Genomic DNA, 22445 nt, shown 5'->3' with positions numbered 1-22445 from the left:
ATTTAGACTACTGTCATGAAGACTTCCTGGTTCTGCTGTAATTTCTATAAAATAAGAAAATCAGAAATGTATACACCACAGTTATTGAATGATGAATAAAAAAAATTATATTTAAATATCAAAAGGTGTAACAGCATATACAATTGATAAGCTTTTGTAGTACAGTGAGAGTGACCCATTCCTAAAGGAAATGCCTATTTATTTTTCAAAGGGAACCTAAGTGATATTCTTTAAACTAGTTTGTAATAGCAATTTATCTATTACTATATATTACTTAACAGAAGTAATTTATCTAAATACTGTCTTTAAATAAAGAAAAAAGATTACCAGGTGAATGTTATGACTGTGTCAAACAAGCTTCAGAAGGTCACCGATTTTATAAATACTGGCCTGCTGTGATGACATACAATAAACCAAAGAAAAACCTTTACAGAAGTACTCCTCATCTCTGTTGCTATGTATTAGGGAGCTGACTGTGAGGCAAAGAATACATAATCAAGTACCTTGTCTTTCATGTTCCTGAATCTTAGTCTTCCTGTTATATTCTTGGTAGTCTTTATAATTCTTCATCTGATGACAGCAAGTGAGCCCATCCATTTTCCTCAGACTTTGGACTGCATTTATAGAGGTTAAAATCAGTTAAAACAAATGAATCTAACATAGTGAGGCAGAATTGCTGACTGAATTTGGAACAATTTCCTGAAACTGGTTGAAGTCTTTAGATGAGAAGCATCCAAAAAATTTGCTGTTGTTTAGCCTTCGGGTTCAGCTGTTCAGTTTGTTTCTGGAACCAGCCAACGGATGTGTGTGCAGTCTCACCATTAGCACTTGTTGCCATCCAGTTACTCATTTTTATCATTTCTGCACACACTGACAGATCCCAAGCTCTGAGAAGTCTGCCAGTTTTTCTTGAAGAGTCTTGTATTGCTAATGTGTATGTTGTTCACTTGTGTCCACAACAAAATGATGTGTATGGCACACTTGCTATTCATAAAGTTATGTTTATACCTGGAGTCTGGGTTTGGATACAGTATTTACTTTTAACATCAAGCAGAATTGCAATCCTATTACCATACAACATAGAATTTTAGGAAGGTTGCCTGTGTAAACATTTCGTTTTAGCTGCCAGTGTCTTAAATCAGTGAATAATATACTTGCATACATCCATAAAATGTATCTATTTTCTCTGCATAACATGTGTTCAATCTGGCATATGGGAGCAAAACTTGAATCATCATTCTGTAGCTGCAATAGAGTCATACAAAGTGCAGTGAACAGCTAAATGGAGGAGAAAATTTTTAGATATATTTTCATACGTCTTGAAGGATAATGTTGTTGGTATGATGTTGCTTTACCCACTATTAATTAGTTAGGAAGTAAAAAGGATTACAGTCGTGTAAAATTTGCTCAAAGTTGAACATACACTAACATAGCAAGTGGTACTGTTCATTTAGGGATTCCTGACTTCCAGCACCTCCTTAAAAGAGTGACTGATTTTTGCTAGGAGTCAGGAAAATGGATCACTTAAAACAGGTTTGGTGGAAGCAGCTGTAAAGTAAGCTCCAAAAATCAATAGCTGTTCCAGAAATTTTGGGTCTCTCTAATAACAACATTTCATAACATTTTTGAAGTTCTTAATGGTTTTCTAATGTATTCTAGTCTTACCTAGTTTATGGACATCCAGAGTTACCTGGTAGTGTTATAATAGGGAAAGTGTCTAACATCATGCTTGCTTTGAGTTACATTTCATGTATCACTTATAAATTAACCAGAACCTCTGAGAGAAATGTAGACTGTAGGTCATAAATCTTGAAAAGCATAGAAGATGTTCTCTTGAGGTTTTTCAGAATGTTTATAATGGACATTAATATGCAGTAAACTGTGGTATGTGTAGTGTACCATGTCATGAAGGACTTTCAGCACTGCTTTTATCGGTGCTTTCTTTATTAACCAGTGCATAAGCCGTGTGCTCTAATAGTATCTCTACTCTCTAATTAACAGAACGCAGAAAGATGTGTGAATTAGCTGATCACTGGCCAGGCCTGAAGGGTGGTGGGGATTGGAGTTACATCCAGCTGGCACTGGGTCACGAGTGGTGCTCCCCAGGGCTCAGTTCTCTATTTGTTCTTTTTACGCTTTAAAACTGTTCTTACACACTTCCAAGTCTGCATTCCTTTGACCATCAGTCATGGACAGTTAAAGCCTTTGGGTGTCCAGTATCATTCTGTTCATGCATTTTCAAGGCCCCTGCCATCTTCCCGGCTCTGTGCTTTATTATGGAGTCGCAGCCTGTTTATTCTACACAGGTCATCTATTCCTTACTACTGTCCTTCAGCTACAAAAATGTATAGTGTTACATTGCACAATTCACCAAAATCTGACCCAAAGCAGATAATAATCACCTGGTCATTAGATCGTTGCTGTCACAACTAGGCAGGCTAAAACCTGACATGCCTCAGGTTTTTGGTATTATTTCAGCTCAAAGCCCATTGCCCCTCAGTAGCAACGTGTACAGAAAAATGTTCCAGTGTTACAAAACTCTGATCTCCCCTAAGAAAAGAAATCATTTGAGATTAGGGCAATCTGAAGAGAAGTAATTTCTGAAATCTTATGGTTTAATTTAGGTGTTCTAATGCAGACAAAAGCCTGCTCATAAAAGGAAGCTTTGTGACTTTATTGTGTGCATCCAGCGTTTGTCAGTATCTGCTAAGGTCAATAGGATGGCTGATTTTGATGCAGTTTACAGCTACCTTGATAGAAAAAGAGGGTGAATAGTAAGTACAATGCTGGTTTTAAACACTTCAGGCAATACCTGAATTTCTGGCATTGAAAGAAATACCACAGTAGGGATTTTGACACAGGTTTAGATCTGCTCTGAAACCTTTCCTGTTCTCTCTCAAAATTGCCAGGAACTTCTGTGGGAAGACATGAGGTCATGCTCTGATGAGATAAGCCCCTCTGTGGTGTCTTGCCTAGAGGAGATAAGGAGTCTTGATCTGTGTAGTAGGAGAGGGTGTAGTCTTTGAAGAGGCAGGTACTCTACACCTGCCCTTCTTGGAGCAGGGTTTGACTGATAATGTTAGACAACAAGCTTTTGTTTTTCTTGTTGAGCCCTCCAGAGATCTTGGCAGTGCCTTGATGTCTGCTGAGGAACTCTTAGCGAGAGGCAGTAAAGTGTTCAGATGTTTAGATCTCAGTGCTGTATATCTGTTTCATTTCAGTGAAGCCAGAATGAAAAAATGAAGGAAAAAATTGTTCTTTGGGCTAAAATTTTACTTCCCTCTGGGAGTCAGGACTTTGTGGAAAGTAGCAGGATATTTGCTTTTCTTGGAACCCAGCTGTGTGTGCCACAAGGTTAATGACATGAGAACTCCTGTAGGATGGTGTCTTCTTGGTTGATTTGGGGATCGAAGGAGGTGTGAACTCTCTGGTATGTGCTTTGTTTATAATCTGAATTTTACTGATTCTTCTTTTCTTCTCAGCTTCCTGGCTTTGGAAAGCCTTGTTGTCTTTAGACCTTTTCTTTTTGCAGAATTATTTGAAATCAAGGAGTAAGTTTTAAAGTTTGGAGAAAGAATGCATAAGAGATAGATGATGTGATTCCCTAGGTTTATTTTCCTAGGAAACCATCTAAAACATAATATACAGTTCACTGGTAGCCCTGGAAACAGCCTGCTTCTATCTCAATCACTTTTATCATCACGAAGCTTACTCTGCCATGATTTCCTTCCTTCTCATAAATCTTTTAAGAAATAGTTTTCATTGTAACTAAAGGCCATTGTGAGAAGTGTGCAAATACTGTGGTAGGGAAAAGGTTCTATGTAAACTGGGACATTTCTGCTGTATTTGAGAGCAGATAATTTAATATAGATATCTAAAGGTTTGAGTTCCTTAACATTCTGGAAATAATATTGTTCTGGATGGGACTGGCAGAAGATGATGGGTATTTAAATGAAGGGTATTTATAATAAATTACTGGGGGCATAATTTATCCTTTATGATGGAATGTGTGCAACTACAACTGTTCTTAAAAAATGCTGAAGTAAATTATCCGGTGCAATGGGCTGGAACCAAATCACTGTTGATTTTCCAAATTTGTAAATTTTTGCACTTTTCCATTAAAAGTTACTTTCCTATTTCTATAAGTTCAACTAGCTAATTTACACTTTGTTAAAGGATTGAAATAGAGTTGCAGCATAAAGCAAGTTACTGAAATAAGGATTCAACATGTATTGAATGAGAAGTTACCAAAGATCAGTGAAATAGTTTTACCACTTATTGTTTGTTCTTTCCTACTGAACTATACTGAAGCTTAAAATCCAATTATATGGAAAATTGACCAGCAACAAGTTGCTACAAATAAGATAGTTCCACTAATACTGCCAGATTGCTTTTGCTATATTCAGTTAACTTTGTACCCCAGAGAATTTGTTGATTTATAATATTTTCAATTATAAGTTTACTATTTTTAGTTCAGGATTCAAAGTGGATAGTAGATAATGAATTCTATATTCAAATATACAAATATGCAAAATACAGTATTCAAATAATTTAATATTTTTGTTAACTTTTCAATTAGCCATTGAATCAAATTAATTCAGCAAATTATTTTCTTTTAGATGTATTCTTTCTATTCTGGCCTAGTACAGAAATGTAAATCTTCCAAGTCTTCTATTTTGCTAATGGCACATCTGCTTCCCCTCAGTTCTTATGCTTCCCTTTGGCTCCTCTGTCATTTCAAACTTAAGTTCTGTTGAGTCCAACAGAGCGAGTCATGTTGCAGCATAAATTTACAAAATTCCTTAGAAATCCAAGCAAAGTTGGTTAAAGACTTGCTTTTTAAATGTTTTGCATACAGTCTATTTTTAAAGAAAAAAAAAGGCAAGAGTTTTAAATTCTAATGTTGTTGTATTTCTTTTTTAAAAAAGAAGTCTGATAATCTCTTTGACTTTGAAAAAAGTTAAAGATTTAGTATTTTAGTCTCTGTATCAGATAAACTATTCTGAGAGTTATTTCATATATAAAATATTCTTCCTTCAGATTTCATTATGCCATTTGAATGCTTGTCTTTATTTGCAGGGTTCAAGTGTAAGTATTAATACTGAAGGCTTGTCTGCTTTCGAATAGATTTATTGGTACAGGTGACATGAGGGCCAAATCTATTTTTAGGGACCACACAGATTCTAACAGGAGGCTTATTTTCCTGGTGTAATCCAGCTACTGGGAGGAGTAAGCTAAGTAACTAAAACACACATTTCCAAATATAACTGTGTCCATTCTAGTACTTTTCTGGTACACTGGTGTCATTTACCGCTGGGATTTTCTTTACGTTACTGTCCACTGTACAGCCAGAATTTCAATTACAATCTAAATATACTCTGCACCTCCACATCTGATTATGTTATCTGCATGCTTTATGTACAAAAATGGTTCCTGTGATACATCTTCAGTTCTGATTAACAGTATAAGGAAAAGAAAAAAACCCCATATTTTGCACAAAGGTTTCCATGTTAAAGGTGAATGTTCAAATAATTTAAAAATAATAAAATATGAACTATTAAAATCATAAAATGTATTTGAAAAGTTTTGTTAAATCAGTAATTTTAACAAAATAGAGAATAAGCAGTTGAATGTAGAAGGCTGGGAGAGTGAAGGGCTTGACTACAGTGGACCAGTTTTAGTTTCTGTCTCTCTACTGCACCAAACAAGAACAAAACTTCTCCCAATGAAGTCATTTAATCACTGTGAGTTAACATGGTGGGTGGCTATAAGGTTGAGATAAGAAAAATTAATATAGTTTCTAAGTATTAGCTAAACTTTTCTGCAGCCTTTTCTTGACCACTCCAGGCATGCCCATTTTTTTCCTGTTGGTTTAGGCAGATGAGCCTGTGTGGTGGGACACTGACCTGGTTTCAAAGGACAGGGGTAGCAGCACCCTTTGCTGCTGAGCAGAATCGATAGAGGCCTTTGGTTTCAGAGTGAGCAGACAGTAATTCAGTTTGAAGAATGACAAAACTATTTTGCTTCTGTGATTGGTTTTAGTTTTGGATGTTATGTTTGTGCTCTAGACTGTGACTTTTTTGAGTATTTGTGATATGTAAGATACTTAGAAAGCTGTATATGGTGTATAGAGATATGGTACATGAATATTTTAATGAAAGATTAATGATATTTATCTTGTATGTCTTAGTGGTTTCAAAAAAAGAAGTCCTGTTTTCCTAGCAGTTATCTTTTCCTCCACAGAACACAGATATGGTATTACCATATTTTCATTATTGCCCATACCACAAATACAGTAAGCTATGAAAATTAAAAGTAGCATTATTTTTACCTGCCATATTATACAACAGTTTGAGTGCACACTATATCCATAGCCTTCCTCCATATCTAGAAGGGCTGTACACCTTGTTTTACAGTATTTTAAATTCTTGCATACTTTCTTACCACCCCAAATGCTATAATTCTTATATGTACAGAGAATTTTCTAGCAACTACTTGCTAAGATTATGCTGTTGTGGTTGGGAATTCGGAAATTGTCTTCAGTGTATTTGCTCTTGACTCTTGCGTCCTTTAACATCTTCAAACTGTAATGTCCTGTAGTGATGCTTATTCAGCATTCTTTGCAAGGTAAGCTTGTCTCAAAATAGATCCCTTTAAAATACTAAAAGTCTAGAGAGGACTGATATACCTGTTAATTTTTATTTGTTTTGTTGTAATTATTTGGTAAAGCATACAGACGATTTATTAGGTTTGGGTTGTGAAAGCTATGAACGCTTATATAAATACAAAGATCATATGCCTTGCTTAGGATAAACAAATACTTTATACTATTTGATTTTTGTAGGCTCTCTCATGTCTTTCTGTTACAGGCATCTTGTATTAAATATTAAATATTTATAATTCACTGTTCTTTCCTAAGTGCTTGTAACTGTTATGAATAATTAAAGAACAGAGTTAAGGGGAGAAGGACATTGATGTAGCATTCAGAATGAGAACTTCCCATACTTTTTTGACAACTGTAAATTAAATACATCTGAAAATCAACCAGGAAAGCAAGTCAGAAGCAGCCTTATGTGGTTAGCAAAGGTACTTGGGTACTCACATCTTCTCTGCCTGTGTGATCGCTGAGCAGTGATAACCTAATAAGTATTTTTTTATCCAATTCATAGGAAGTGATCTGCTTGAAATTCAACAGCTAGTTATCACTGTTTAATTATAATTACCATCTAAATAATCAGGCTAGAGTAGCAACTCCAAGAAGAATTTACAAGATAGTATTTGTTTAGGAAGTAGGAGGGTTTTAAAAATTCAAACTTTTTAACATAATTTAATACTGAATTATGTACATGAACTCTTCATGGCATTGACTGTTGATAATAGTCACTCTCCTAATTGACAAAAAGGAACTTACCTCAAACCACAAAAGGAGAACAATTCAGCTTGTGAAGTTATCTTGTGAAATTTGTTCATCCAATTACCATTAGTCAAGAAGCAAATCTGAAGACACCATTCATCAATCACTGGAATAAAGCAGATCAGTTGATGAATAGAAAGCTTCAGGGCAGAGGTAATGATAGGTTTTAGAATGAAAAAAACCTTTTATATTTTATTATTCTTAAGCATGAAAGTTTGACTTGCATAAAATAACCTTTAGGTGATATTTTTACTTCCATGTTGTTCTCTGGAAAACACCTAGCGACAGGAAGGAACACAAAAGAACACCAGGAACTTTCCAAGTGAGGAGATGACATTTGGATTGAAATTTGGACAAAACACATGAATTGACAGTACAGGTGGAGGTGAACATTTTGCGACATCAGTGAAAGTGAAATGTGTGATTTAGTAGTAACCTTGTGCTGAGAGGTTGGGTGGGATGCCCTGTAAGGATGTGTGAAAAAGCCAGTCCTTTAAATTATATAACACATTCATGGTCAATCTGCTGTTTATTTTTCGTGAGCAAGAGTTGTTGACAGTTAAGGGATTATCATGTAGTTATCATATTTCTCACAGTAGAGGAGAGATAATGTACTTTTCTGCTTTCCAACTACATTAGTCATTCATAACAAACACAATTATTTTCATTTGTTGGCTACATTTGCAGCATGGAAAAAATATGAATCTTGCCTGCATGGAATGAGGTGTCCTTTGGTTTTTTATAGTATTTAAATACATGTAACTTCATGGAGTATATACTTGTAATGACATCCTAAGATGCTCTACAAGCTTGTTTTTGCCGGGTGGTTTGTTGTGAATCGAATAGCATAGTGTCTCGGCCTGCTAGGTAGGAATGTTGGTAAAAAACCCAACCAACCGAACCAAACCAAACCAAAACCAACAGTTTAGATTTGTGGGAAATCCTGGAAAAGCTGCTGGGAAGGCTTTACCAACAGGAGTGGGAAAAGGGTAGGGAGGCTTGAGCCAGTGCTCACTTTCCCCTCTTGCTGGTCATGCCATTGGCTTATCTTTCCTCTGCAATGCTGGAGAAGTGAAGCAGCTGTCTGCAGACCTGCATCTGAAATTACAAAAATCTTAAATGCAGCTATTCTGTTATATTTTGAAATCACCCACATGCTGTATTTTTGCTTTAAAGCCTGACAGCTGTGTTACTTATTTTGCCAATTCAGTAAAATTGTTGTTTATGACTGAAACAAGAAATGGAAAAATGCTGTGCTTTCTAACAGTGGGACTGACATGCAGCTATGAATACTTGAAAAAATCTGATATTCAACTTCAGACTGATTGCTGTGATATTCTGCTTATTAAATCTTGTTGATAGGTCTTCTTGATTAAAATGCTTCTGAAAGTGCATTGTAGCTATAACATTTGGGTATTTAAAACGTTATTGTAGAACTGAAAATGAAAATGCTGAGAGCTTAAATGGATGTGCATGTATGCAGGAAGAGCATCTTGTGGTTTTAGGGATGGCAGTGAAGACTCAGAGCCTTCTTCACTCCTGAGCCACAGTGAAACCTGTTGAGCCAATATGCATGTTCAAATCCTTCAGTACCTTCATGTAGAGTGTCAGCTTTGTCATCATCAGTTATTGTTCAAGCTGAAAGCATATGTAACTATTATTACTTTTTCTGATAATTGATGGCTGAAAAATAAATGGTTATAATAAACAGAAGTTTATAGTAGTTAAAATCGTCTGTTTGGCATAGTTTAGATATAATTTCTTAAGTATGTGAGAAATTAGGAGCCTGAAATACTTTCTACTTACTTATCTAGGGCTGAAATTCTTTTCATGGCACCAAGTAATTTTTAACAGCTTTCTGTCAGTGCAGTTTTCTCAGTTTAAGACTAAACAGTACATATTAATTGCTGGTTTTCATAAATAATGATTGTAGTTTATATGAATTTGGGTTAAAATATTAGTTGTTTTGATCTGAGATATACATGTTTTGCTTTTATTGAGTTTGAAAATCGAGATACCTCTTTTGCTCCATTGGAAATTTTACCCAGAAGCCTGAACTGTAACTGACTCAGAAAGACTAAGAACTGAGATGTTCATGCCAAGGATAACTCAGGCTTTGGCTCTCTCAGTGCTCACAGCAGTCTGAGTAGTTTCCTTAAATGCTTCTTATTTATTTTCTTTTGAGATCAGACTGTTTTTCCCTTTTCCCCTACTCATCTATATTGTAAATTAACCCCTGAAACCAAATGCCACTTCATTTTGATTTCATAAATATGCAGACATAATTACATATGAAAGAATTCCTCAATGGTATTTGTATTTCATTTTTGGTACTGTATTGTAATATTCAGATATATTATCTACTATATAATATAACATATTGATATATAATTATAATGTGTATATTATAATGTAATTATATTACAAAATTATGTTATAAAATTAGAGAATCCTAGCTTAAGGATCATCTAGTTTCAACCCCTCTGCCTGCCATGGCCAGGGATACCTTCCACTAGACCAGGTTGCCCCATCCAGCCTGGCCTTGAAGTTCTCTCATGATGTGCATTGCTTTGTAAACATACCTATGTTTCTGTAAGTTATAGTAGTTGCTGCTAGAAGGCAGCATGAAACATAGCATCGTGAAACTGCAGAGTGGAGAAGCCCTAGTAACTCTGGACTTTTCAAAAATTCAGGTCAACGTTAAGCATAGTAAAAGTAGTTACAGCTCCTTTATTATTTTCAGCAGAATAAGCAATATGAGATTGTTTCCTTTCTTTGGAAAAAATTGTAGAGTGGATTTATGTAAGAACTGAGTGAGAAGTGGCGGATCAAGCAGCATCATGCATGTGGATGTCTTGGGAGTCTTGGTGGAAGAAGTGGATTGTAGCAGAGGATCAAGGAAAGCTCCCCTGTGACATACTGGGGGAGTACTTGAATGTTGAAGGATCTAAGGATATTTAAGAATTCATTAGAGAATTCGACAGTGCCAGGTTCTGCACCTGGGATGTGGCAACTCTCGATGTTTGTACATGTTGGGGAATGAGATGCCGGAAAGCAGTGCCATGGAAAGGGGCCTGGGGGTCCTGGTTGAGGGCAAGTTGACTCTGAGTCAGCAGTGCCCTGGCAGCCAGGAGGGCCAACCATGTCTGAAGGGGCATCAGGCAAAGCATCACCAGCCGGTCAAGGAAGGGGATTGTCCCGCTCTGCTCTGCACTGGGGTGGCTTCACCTTGAATACTGTGTGCAGTTTTGGGCACCACAATATAATGAAGACATTAAGCTGTTGGAGAGAGTCCAAAGGAGGGCAGTGAAGATGGTCAGGAGCCTTGAGGGGAAGCTGTATGAGGAGCAGCTGAGGACACTTGGTCTGTTTAGCCTCTAGAAGAGAAGACTGAGAAGAGACCTTACTGCAGTTACAGCTTCCTCATGAGGGGAAGAGGAGGGGCAGGCACTGATCTCTTCTCTGTGATGAGCAGTGACAGAACCCAAGGAATGGCCTGAAATTGTGTCAGGGAAGGTTAAGGTTGGATATTAGAAAAAGGTTCTTCACCTAGAGAGTGGTTGGGCACAGGAACAGGCTACCCAGGGAAGCCTGACAGAATTCAAGAAGTGTTTGGATGATACTCTCAGGCACTCTTGGAGGTGGTCCTGTGCAGGGCTAAGAGTTGGACTCGATGATCTTTTTGAGTCCCTTCCAAATCGGCATATTCTGTGATTCTCTGAAGACACCAACGTACAAAAAAAATTAAGTAGTGGTTTCTTTATACTCCTGGTAAACTGATCAAATGATTAAATAAACAGGAGAGTCTCAAAGAAAGCCTTAGTCTATACTGTATTTACAAAAGCATAACCTGTTATTTCCTTGCTCATCACAGTCTTTGAATTAAATTGCCTACTATAAAAGCAGCAAGACCAACACAGGCTACCATTTTTTGCTGCCCTTTCTAATATGTAGTGTGGAAGTGATACTGTCATATCATAGTCGTGAATTTTCTGGTGTCTGTTTTCTTGAAATGAGGCAGAGCCAAATGGGCCCAAGAACCTGAGAACCCTAATTCTGTTATTTTATTCTGTTGGCATTACCAATATCTTGCCGTTATGTTTATTATGTTTTATGAAATTGTTGATGTACATTCTATGAGGTGGACCAAGATAGGAGATTTTGTTTTACCTAATAGAAAAAGGAAATGTGTTGGAAAAGACCTTTAGATCCAGCTGTTAACCCAGCACTGTAAAGTCTACCACTAACGTAATGACATAAAGAGCTCTTGTCAGGTCATGTAAGATCAACAGAACAGTTTCAACTGCAGTCATTTTAATTGAATTAATTTCTTGGTAAAAATGAGTGATTCTTTTCTTTCCTCCTATTTTTAATCAGTTCCCTGTTTCTAGTGGTTATTTTGAACCAGCTCTGATACTTAGCTGATCAAATGGCAAATTGTTTCAGTGTACTAAAATTGCAGGACTAATTTGGAAGAAAATAGATTTTTTGTTTCCTGAGGTAGTGAGGTAAATTAATTTACTGTGTTCAGACAGGTGCTAATGAGGGCCTGAGGAGCTGGAGTGGGGAGAATGGAGATGCAGCTGAGACAGGAGGAGGAAGAGACAGGACAGAAAATTAATGTTTTGAAGAAGGAATTGGTTTAACTGTATCATGAACCATGCAATTTTCCCATCTGAAATAATATAGGTAGTTTTTGACTATTGAACTAAGGCTTACCCCTGTGTCCATATTCCTTTAAGCACAGAATTCCTTTAGTAAAAAAAAAAGATGAGGGGAAAAAAGAAAAAGGAGGAAGAATTGTTATTTGTGCAACTAATCTTCATATTTTTCTTTCCTTCTCATTGTTATTTATAACATTGTGTAACTGGATCTGGCTGGGGTCAACCTACCACACATTGGAAAAATAAAATTCTCTTTAAAAATGTCTGCAAAGAACAGATATGTCGTGAATACCAATTCGGAGAAATATTTAAATGCTGAGCACAAATATAGTGATTCACAACAAGTAGGAGGCCCTGTGTTTTCCAAATAGCTGATGTTTTGAATCCTCCCAAATGGCTGTTATTTCAGTTGAGGACTCTACTTTGTCTTAAATAGAACTGCTTGGTGCTGTGTACAGTTAAACAGCGGCTACAGTTCCATTCAGAAACTATTGTACACAGTGTGATTTAACGTGTGCCATTTCTGAAGTGCTTGGGATCCTGTCAGCTGAACCGCTAATTACTTGGAGAGTTTTTTTCTTGTTTTGGCTTTCACATGCTCTGGAAGCTTTGGACTGCTGTGCTAAAGCATTACAAAGTTACGTGCCTTTTAGTGAATCTGGGTCACTGTGTTAGTAAGAACCCTCTAGTAATGGCAAATTAAAAGGTACTGACTAGAGAGAATGGAGATGCTTGGCTGGAGGAACGAGGCTGAGTGGTGGCTGTCAGCAGATTCGTCTGCTGAGTTGTTGATTCCAGGAGAATTAGGCTGAGAGAGGGTGCATTGAGGACATAGAGCTCCTGTCTTCTGGGACATGGCTCCTAATGGTGAAATGCCTTTCCTGCACCACCTTCTCTCTTTTGCTCCCTCTTCTCCCTTTTTTCGCCCACCCTCTTCCAGAGAAGACTCTCAGTCTGCCTCTAACTGCATGTAACTTTTAAAAGAAATGCTAAATTTTGTGTAACAAAGATGAAACATTGCTGATTTGAGTTACCTGCTATTTTCCTTCCTTTTTTCTACCGGCTCGTTCACACAAAAACTTGCTTAGCCTCTTACAATGCTGCATGTTATGTTCTGGAACGTGTTGGCAGATGTACATTGGTAAATTATGCATAATATGAGGGGGTTTGTGTGCGTTTGCAAAAATTAGCGATCCTGTTTACTATTGCTGTTTCAGTTACAGGTATTTTTTCCAAGAAAACCCTAAATATTTTTGTGATAAAAATATTTATAAACATAAGGATAATTTGATATTTATGTTGCATATGTAACTAATTTGCTGTTCTGTGCCTGCATTTATATCTCTAAAACCACAGGTTAAGCCTTGGAAAAAACCAAATTACAGATATTATAATATTTTTAACAAAATGCATTTGGAAATTGAATATTTTAAACTACTGACTTCAAATATCTGTGGTTTTTTTACCTTTGAGTAGACCTAACTATACATAGACACACCTGAATGCTTTCTGAGGTGTGAAGAAAATCTGTAAAATTCAAGTTTTTGTTTTGCGAGGTTCTGAAGGAAAATGCGTAGGAATCTTAATTAAATAAATGAAGTTTCAATTATTTTTTTAACTAACCACTTCCTGAAATAGGCTTGTTATACATCATGTTGTTAAGCTAGGTAATTTTGCAGTTGTTGCTGAATTGCATTTGTTGAAGACAGGCAGTTTTTGTACTCAAATTGGCTACTTAAGCATCACATCCACTATAAAAGCAAGTCATCAATGGGTTATATCATGTCAGAAGAGTAGTTCACTCTGTGTTCATCATGAAGATCATTAGGCTGCCTGTTATCATAAAGCAGTGAATTGTACTGCAACTGTTGGCTGCAGATATACATTAAATTACATCTAAAATGGCCTTTACACTATATGACATGAAATAATGGTGTAATTTAAAAAAAAAAATTAAAATTAACCAAACTTAGGCATGGCTTGTGTTCTCACTTACCAGTAATTGCTCAAAGTATTGGCACAACACTAGCCCTCAGATTCACAAACTTGTCACTTAATTCAGAACTTATATGCAAAAAAAAAAGCCAACTGATTTATTTAAAAGCTTTTGAGACACTGTACATACTTGCAGCCTTGTTACCACACATATGTATGGACATTGCCATTTTTGCTAGGCTGAATGGCTCACATTTATCTTGTTTCTAAGCCTTTTTGCGATAAATTAAATAGGCATTCTTGGGGCTGTGGCTCCCGTAGACTGTGTGCCATCATTGCCTCAGAGTGTGTGAGTTTTCTCACAGGTTGTCAAAGCTCAGCCATTAACAATCAAAAAACATGCACTGAGGTGCTGCAGTTGTGACGGGGTGAGGGGGTGTTTTGTGCTCCGTTCCTTGGGTTTGCTTGGTTGGCAGAGCACTCACCTCCTCATGAAGTGACTGGGCTCAAGTCCCTCTGCCTGGGGATCTTCAAATGCTCAGCCACATGCTCTCAAGACTAGGATGGAGCTGCCTTCCACATTTCGATTAACCTCTGGTGTATAAAAAAAAAATGGAAATTTTTTACGGTTAGAGCATAAGCAAGTAGCAGCAGGACCTGGCACCTGGGGAGGTGGGTATTCCTCTGAGAAGGTAAAATTCAGGGTTCACGTCCCTGCTACATGGACTGTCGGTATATTTTGCATTCAGGGTCACCAGGTGGAATGTTTTTTATGGAGCAATGACATCAGGGACTTTCACTTCCCAGATGCCAGATGAGTGCTCTAAAAATGTGTCATTGTGACACTTCCTCTTGTTACCGTTGTCTGTTCTTTTTAAAGTCCTCTGTCTCAAAGAGTACCTTGTTGGGCTAAATGCAGGTAGAGGCATTGATCTTCCAGTCCTAGTTAGCAACACTACCTCATCAAAGCTGCAGGTGGCTGCTTTAGTCATGGAGAGAGAGAGGCAGAATCGCAGGCACTCGCCTTCAGACTTTCCATTAGTGAGTGGGAGGATCATCCTGTATTGACAGGTGGAAGGACTGTCCTGCACTGTGCTCAGGTTGCAGCCCCACACTTAGCTGGCAAACCTCCGCCTCCAGCTGTAAGTGTTCTAAATTCCATCGGACCAAGCTGTACCTAAACATCTTGGCAAATCCATGTTTGAATGTTTTTTTTGAAGTACTGCTTCTGGGGCATGATTCATTTGGACACTTACAGGTCATAAAGTTCATTCTCTGTTTCCTTCCCTTTAGTAGATGTTTACAAACCTTATACTAGTCATTGTTTTCCTCTGTCATCCTGGTTTATTAAGTTATCAGATTGCTGTTTGAACTCCACTGCTGTCCCTGTAAGTACCAGTGGTTATTTGAATTGCTTTTTAAGTAATTTTACCTTAGAATTGCATAAATTAAAAGCTTTGCAATTCAGGGATGATGTATCTCTCCCAGTGTCTGACTCAAGATTCTCTGTTGTTTCCAGAATTCTGTTTTGGAGATAGTGCTGTCTTAGTCACTCAACTATTTCTTTGTCGGTACCTTGAGGGGAATAAAGTTATCATGGAGATATTCTTCCCTGTTTGTTCTTTTAATCTGTTTTCTCCAGCTGTCTCTGTCTCTTAAGTGCCACAAATGACAGCTGGGATTATTTCTGGTTTTTAAACTGCTAGATGCTTTTCTTTCTGTTGCTAGGAACTCCTGGATAAACTAAACTCTGTGTAGTTGCTTGTAGTACTTATGAGCAATGTTTCAAAACGGTTTTATGTGTTTTCTGGTCTGTTCCGCAAAACTTCTTGCAGGTGACCTTGGCTGTGGAACCCAGTGTTAGGAAATGTATTGATGAGGTGGTCATTCTGATTTCAGTGATTAGAGTCCTCTGAAGCACAGACTGTCTTTAGGGCAAGTCCTGTTAAAATGCCAGTACATGTTATAATTTGAAGATTGACATAATCTTCCTTGTGTGAGAGATCCTAGAATGACTGAAAGTTGTTTTAGCACAAAAATTGTAGCTGCCTCCTTGGACAGAATTGTGCATCTGCACCCTTGAGTCAGTGTCACTTCAAACATCTTGATCAGCAAGAGCACTGTAAGTCTCATGAATGCCGAAAAATCACGTGTTCATTCAGACATATAACAGTTTTCTGATGGGCCAGTCTTTTTGATTCAAGGCACACCACACCTAAGGCTGTGAGAGACCTGACCCATTTCATGGATGCCACCCAACTGTAAGGGTGAAATTTTCCACATCGTAGAACACAATATATCTGTCTCCTTCTCCATGCCAGACTGTATCCCTGTGGCTCACCAACTTGTTTCACACAGTTTGTGTGCGCTCTGTGCAATTGCATTCTCAGCTTATGAGTGAGAGTTTCTTCTCTGTTTCTTTTCAGACAGGTGGGTAATTCAGACAGGCAAATAATTCTCACCAATGTTTTTGGTAAATTATCCTTTAAGTTCTGTTTATACAGACTGATCACGACTGCCATGCCTCTGTCAGGATGGGGACTTGCACAGGCAATCTGGTAGCTTGGGGTCATTGATCTCTGGACAAGCAAAAACTTATGAAGGGTGTTCTGGAGCTCAGAATGTCTTCACGGTCATTTACACTGTGCTGCAGGCTTTATATAAATAAACTGAGTGGCTAGACTGCTTCACCCTGCAGAAATGCAGAATACTGTGAACTGGCTTCAAATTCATCTGGCAGGCAAGCCAAATGATCTTGCAGGTGGTGGATTGAATTACTCCTCTAATCCACATGCATAAACTCCTATTCAGTGTTTTGGAAACTAGCACTGAGATTGGGGTCGCTTTGAGATGGACTGCTTTACATCAGATGGCATCGAGAAATGGAAGATTTTATTTTTCCTTTGCAGTTCAGTGTCTTGGATCAGGTACAGTCGTGACCACAGAGAAAGGCATGGACCTTTCTTCTGATCATGATTAGTCAAGGTAATACTTTCTAGGCCTTGATGGTTTTGGTGTCAGAAGGTTATCTGTCAGCTATCTCTCACCAAACAGTTTGAGAAAGGTATTTCATTCCTGTGAGTGATAAATCTGGAGCATTAAGGAATTAAAAAATGCTTCATTCCAAGCCCTGAAATACCAGACAGGGAACATCATTGCTCATTTCTGTGGGAACCCTTGCCACTTTTTCAGGTTAGGAGATGTAGATAGGTAGCCAGACAAGAGGCTAGGCTTAAAACAAAACAAAAACCTTTGTCAACAAAAATCACATTTGATTTTTTTTTAAAGGAAATTTGCTTTTGTTTGAAAACAATCCATATGCCCAAATTACATGTAATGAGATTCTGAGAGTCAACCCTGTGCAGTATCCATTGCAGGTGTTTGATCTGCAGTTAGAAATAAAACAGTCTTCTACAGGGTTATTTGCTTTTACTGGTCTCTTGAGAATTTGTATTCTACTGTCATTAAAAGTGCAAGAATTGTATGGTTGATTAATTTTCTCAAACACGGAACAGCGAATATTAAGTCTGCTCACTTTACTAATCATTGTTTTCAATGTATGGCTTTTTGAATGCTTATAAATTAAATGACAAAACCAGGATTCTGCATTTTTAAATTGATGAAATTAAACATACAACACATATGCCCTGAACTGTAAATGCATTTTGTAATGGATGGTTTTTATTTGAACATCTGTTCAGCGTAGCAATCGTTAAAGGTTTTCTTTCACTTTCCTTTCTGCCATACAAGCAGTGCTGATTTGCACTGGAACATACTTCAAATAGAAAACTGTTGGAGGGAATATCAACATTGGTTTTTTTATAAAGCTTGAAAAGTAATTTTTTGAGCTGTGCTCTAATTAGGATATCTAATGTAAAAAGATTATTTAATGGAAGTATTATTTCAGACTGAGAGTTGGGTCGTCAAGACAAAAAAAAAGAAAACCCACAGCATTTTTCAGTCTCAGAAAATGCAAATAATGAAAGCACACAGGTTTCTTAAATTCAGTTCTTATGGAATTGATTGTACTTAAGTCATGTGTTACTGATTTATTTGCACTTGTTTGAATTAATACAAACAAGAAATAGAGGTAGCTAAATGAATTTCTTTTAGACTTATATATCCTTGTATACCCAAAGTTCCTCTATTAAAGTAAGACCTCCAAGTTACCTCATTTTTTTAAGACCAAAGGTAAATCACTTCTGCTTCCCTTCCTGACCAGCTCTTCCATTCAATTTATTTCTAATGATACACTGGTTCTTTGGAAACAGTTTAATCCTCTCAGAAGTTCCCTCTTGAGTCACTGTTGTGTTTTCTGAAACTCAGAATTACAGTGAATTACATCTGCTCGAGTCCAGTCCCTTGTGTTTCTGTGCAGCTTCTTTAGACTATCATGGATAGTTTCCTAGTAAAGGAGTGAGGTGCATGTGTGAGTGCTGTGGGCGATCTGTGGGAAGAGCACACATGGGTGCAGCAGTGAAGGGAGCTGTGCATAATAAGTGCTGTTAACGTCTTGTATGCTTAGATTAGGACCATGTCCTGTGGATTTTATGCAGTTAATTGTGTTTTAATATACCCTGTCAGCATTAAATGGTATCAAAATATTATATTCTGTACTGACAAGTTCAGCAAGTATCTATAAGGACTTGGAGGAAAGCTTACTTCCTACTCCCTTGACTGTAGAACCTGTTGCCTCTGTAAGTAGGATATTACTCATAAAATAAAATGCATGTACATATAGGCAATAATACAACATTATTGTTTCATTAGCATTTATAACTTGCTTTTTAAATTTTGTTCTCCTAAAAAACATTTTAAAAAAAGACTGGAAGATTATTTATTTAATCAAGAACAAATATTAAGCTGTTATTAGTATTTTGATTGTGGTGATTCTAGTAAGAATTTCTATCTTATTTGTCATTGCACAGACCTTACTGAACTACTTTATGAAACCTATTTCAATGTTGAGCAAAATCATACTGAGAGATGTTTTGTTTCCCTCCCCTCTTCGTGTTTACTAGGATGGTACGAAACAAAAGCGAGAACGGAAGAAGACTGTGTCCTTTAGCAGCATGCCGACAGAGAAGAAGATCAGCAGTGCAAGCGACTGTATAAACGCGATGGTTGAAGGCTCTGAGCTCAGAAAGATTCGATCCAACTCCAGGGTGTATCACCGATACTTTCTTTTGGATGCGGATATGCAGTCTCTGCGCTGGGAACCTTCGAAAAAGGATTCTGAGAAAGCAAAGATTGATATTAAATCAATCAAAGAAGTAAGAACAGGGAAAAATACGGATATTTTTCGCAGCAATGGAATATACGACCAGATATCAGAAGACTGTGCATTTTCAATTATATATGGAGAAAACTACGAGACGCTAGATCTTGTTGCTAACTCAGCAGATGTTGCAAATATCTGGGTTACTGGCTTAAGGTACCTGATTTCCTATGGAAAACATACTCTAGATATGATAGGAAGTACTCAAGATAATATGCGGACTTCATGGCTTTCACAAATGTTCAGTGAATCAGATGTAGATAATTTGGGACATATACCCCTATGTAATGCTGTACAGTTTATAAAAGACTTAAATCCTGGTTTAAAAACTAACAAAATTGAACTAAAATTCAAGGAGTTACATAGATCCAGGGAAAAAACTGGTACTGAAGTAACAAAAGAAGAGTTTATTGAAGTTTTTCATGAGCTTTGTACCAGACCTGAAATCTATTTTCTGTTAGTTCAATTTTCAAGCAATAAAGAATTTCTAGATACCAAGGATCTCATGATGTTTTTAGAAGCAGAACAGGGTATGGCACAGGTCACAGAAGAAATAAGCCTTGAAATTATTCAGAAATATGAGCCAGCCAAAGAGGGCCAGGAAAAGGGTTGTCTTTCTATAGATGGGTTTACGAATTACCTTACTTCACCAGACTGCCACATATTTGATCCAGAGCATAAAAAAGTTTGCCAAGATATGAAACAACCCTTGTCTCATTATTTTATAAATTCATCTCATAATACATACTTGATCGAGGATCAGTTTCGAGGGCCTTCTGACATCACAGGTTACATTCGTGCTCTAAAAATGGGTTGTCGAAGTGTTGAACTGGATGTATGGGATGGTCCGGATAACGAGCCAGTGATTTACACAGGGCATACGATGACATCACAGATTGTCTTCCGTAGTGTGATTGACATTATTAACAAGTATGCATTTTTTGCTTCAGAATACCCTCTTATTTTGTGTTTAGAAAATCATTGTTCCATTAAGCAGCAGAAAGTGATGGTACAACATATGAAGAAAATTCTGGGGGACAAACTGCATACACAGTCTCCAAACATTGAAGAGACTTATCTTCCATCACCCGAATCACTTAAAGGGAAAATTCTAATCAAAGCAAAGAAGCTTTCTGCTAGTTGTTCTGGACTGGAGGGAGATGTTACAGATGAAGATGAAGGAGCAGAAATGTCACAGAGAGTGGCAAAAGAGGGGGTAGAACAGCAAAACTCAATGACTGGGAAACGATTTCAGCTCTGCAAAGATCTCTCTGAATTGGTAAGCATATGTAAATCGGTTCAGTTCAAAGAGTTTCAAGTTTCATTTCAGCTCCAGAAGTACTGGGAAGTGTGCTCTTTTAATGAAGTGCTTGCTAGCAAATATGCCAACGAAAACCCAGGAGACTTTGTAAATTATAACAAGCGTTTTCTTGCAAGGGTTTTCCCCAGTCCTATGAGGATTGACTCTAGTAATATGAATCCCCAGGACTTTTGGAAATGTGGTTGTCAGATAGTAGCAATGAACTTTCAAACACCTGGCTTAATGATGGACCTTAACATTGGCTGGTTTCGACAAAATGGAAACTGTGGCTATGTCCTTCGTCCTGCTATCATGAGAGAAGAAGTATCCTTCTTTAGCGCAAATACTAAAGACACCGTGCCTGGAGTTTCGCCTCAGCTGCTTCATATTAAAATCATTAGTGGGCAAAACTTCCCTAAACCCAAAGGATCAGGTGCCAAAGGTGATGTCGTGGATCCTTATGTCTATGTCGAAATACATGGAATCCCTGCTGACTGTGCAGAGCAAAGGACGAAAACTATGCATCAGAACGGGGATAATCCAATTTTTGATGAAAGCTTTGAATTTCAAATAAATTTGCCAGAACTAGCTATGGTGCGTTTTGTAGTACTGGATGATGATTACATTGGGGACGAGTTTATCGGGCAATACACTATTCCCTTTGAGTGTCTACAGACTGGTTACCGGCACGTCCCTCTGCAGTCTTTGACTGGTGAAAGTTTAGCACATGCTTCCTTGTTTGTGCATGTGGCCATTACTAATAGAAGGGGTGGTGGGAAACCTCATAAGCGGGGCCTCTCTGTGAGGAAGGGCAAGAAATCAAGGGAATATGCTTCTATGAGAACATTATGGATTAAAACAATAGATGAAGTGTTCAAGAATGCCCTCCAACCTATTCGGGATGCTACGGATTTGAGAGAAAATATGCAGGTACGGTTCGATAATGAATTTACTGGTTCTTATATGTGTCTTTGTATTATGATGCGTATCGAATATATGCTTTTAAGAGTGTTGTAAGTTATGCTATTTGAGTCTGATTCTGAACAGCTTTACAAGTGGATTATGTCAAAGCAGCCTTTTAGGTAAACTGTCTGCTGATGAGACCTTGAATGCACATGGGTATTTTGTTGAATGTGAACTGGAAATGTGACTCCAGCGTTAGAACTCAGCTCAATGATGTTGACTTGTCCTATGCCTTTGAAGGAATATTAGAAATACATTAGAAGAATGTGTGTCAGTATTTTAGTTTTTAAAACTTAAGTATAAATGCAGGAGGAAAATACAGCAGATAGAAAAAGAATACTTTACTGTTTATTAGAGACCTTCTTGTATGTCCAAGTGTATTTAGCATAGTTTCACTGATGATTTTTCTTTATTCACAAATAGGAGGCAGTGCTTTCAGAAAGACCCATTTGCTTTCCATGATTCTTCCTTGTAATATGTTAGAAATACATAGATTTAGCACTAAGGTATTAGAAGGCATCTTCTAGAAGAAATTGTTCTTACCTTAAAGGTCATGTATTAGTAAACACATTGAATTTCAGTAAAAAGTACAGGCTGAGGTGCTTGGTTTTGTGGAAGCCAAGAGATCTCACTTCAAAAGATCTATTATTTGTAGATTCCAGTAAAGATTCCAGGTAAACAACCCCTTTTAGAAATAGATTAAAGTTGAATTGTAAAGTTGTGTTCCATTTAATAAAGCTTTTAACTATCTATGAATTTCTGATGGAATACTAGCAGTGATCAGTAAAATTAAGCATAGTAATTTCAAATGAAGTGACCTGTTAAATCCTCTTGCTCTTAGGCAGTGTTAAGGAGAAACTGATTAAAGAAAATATCTGAGTCTTAATTCTG

General features: G+C 37.3%; 1 protein-coding gene across 2 annotated transcripts in view; it reads left to right on the top strand.

The window, feature by feature from the left end:
* Window positions 1-22445, top strand: part of PLCL2 (phospholipase C like 2) — a 97485-nt gene that overhangs the window by 33691 nt on the left and 41349 nt on the right. For both annotated transcript variants that reach the window (XM_050311760.1, XM_050311765.1), the window contains one exon: window positions 19035-21521. In XM_050311760.1, coding sequence (XP_050167717.1) covers window positions 19035-21521 — 2487 coding nt within the window. The remainder of the gene's footprint in view (window positions 1-19034; window positions 21522-22445) is intronic.

Source organism: Myiozetetes cayanensis, unplaced genomic scaffold, assembly GCF_022539395.1.
Source record: "Myiozetetes cayanensis isolate MyiCay16 unplaced genomic scaffold, myiCay2020 scf1, whole genome shotgun sequence".
NCBI classification, from domain to species: domain Eukaryota; kingdom Metazoa; phylum Chordata; class Aves; order Passeriformes; family Tyrannidae; genus Myiozetetes; species Myiozetetes cayanensis.
The sequence above is the reverse complement of the archived record's forward strand: the minus strand, read 5'-3'. Positions and strand labels throughout refer to the sequence as shown.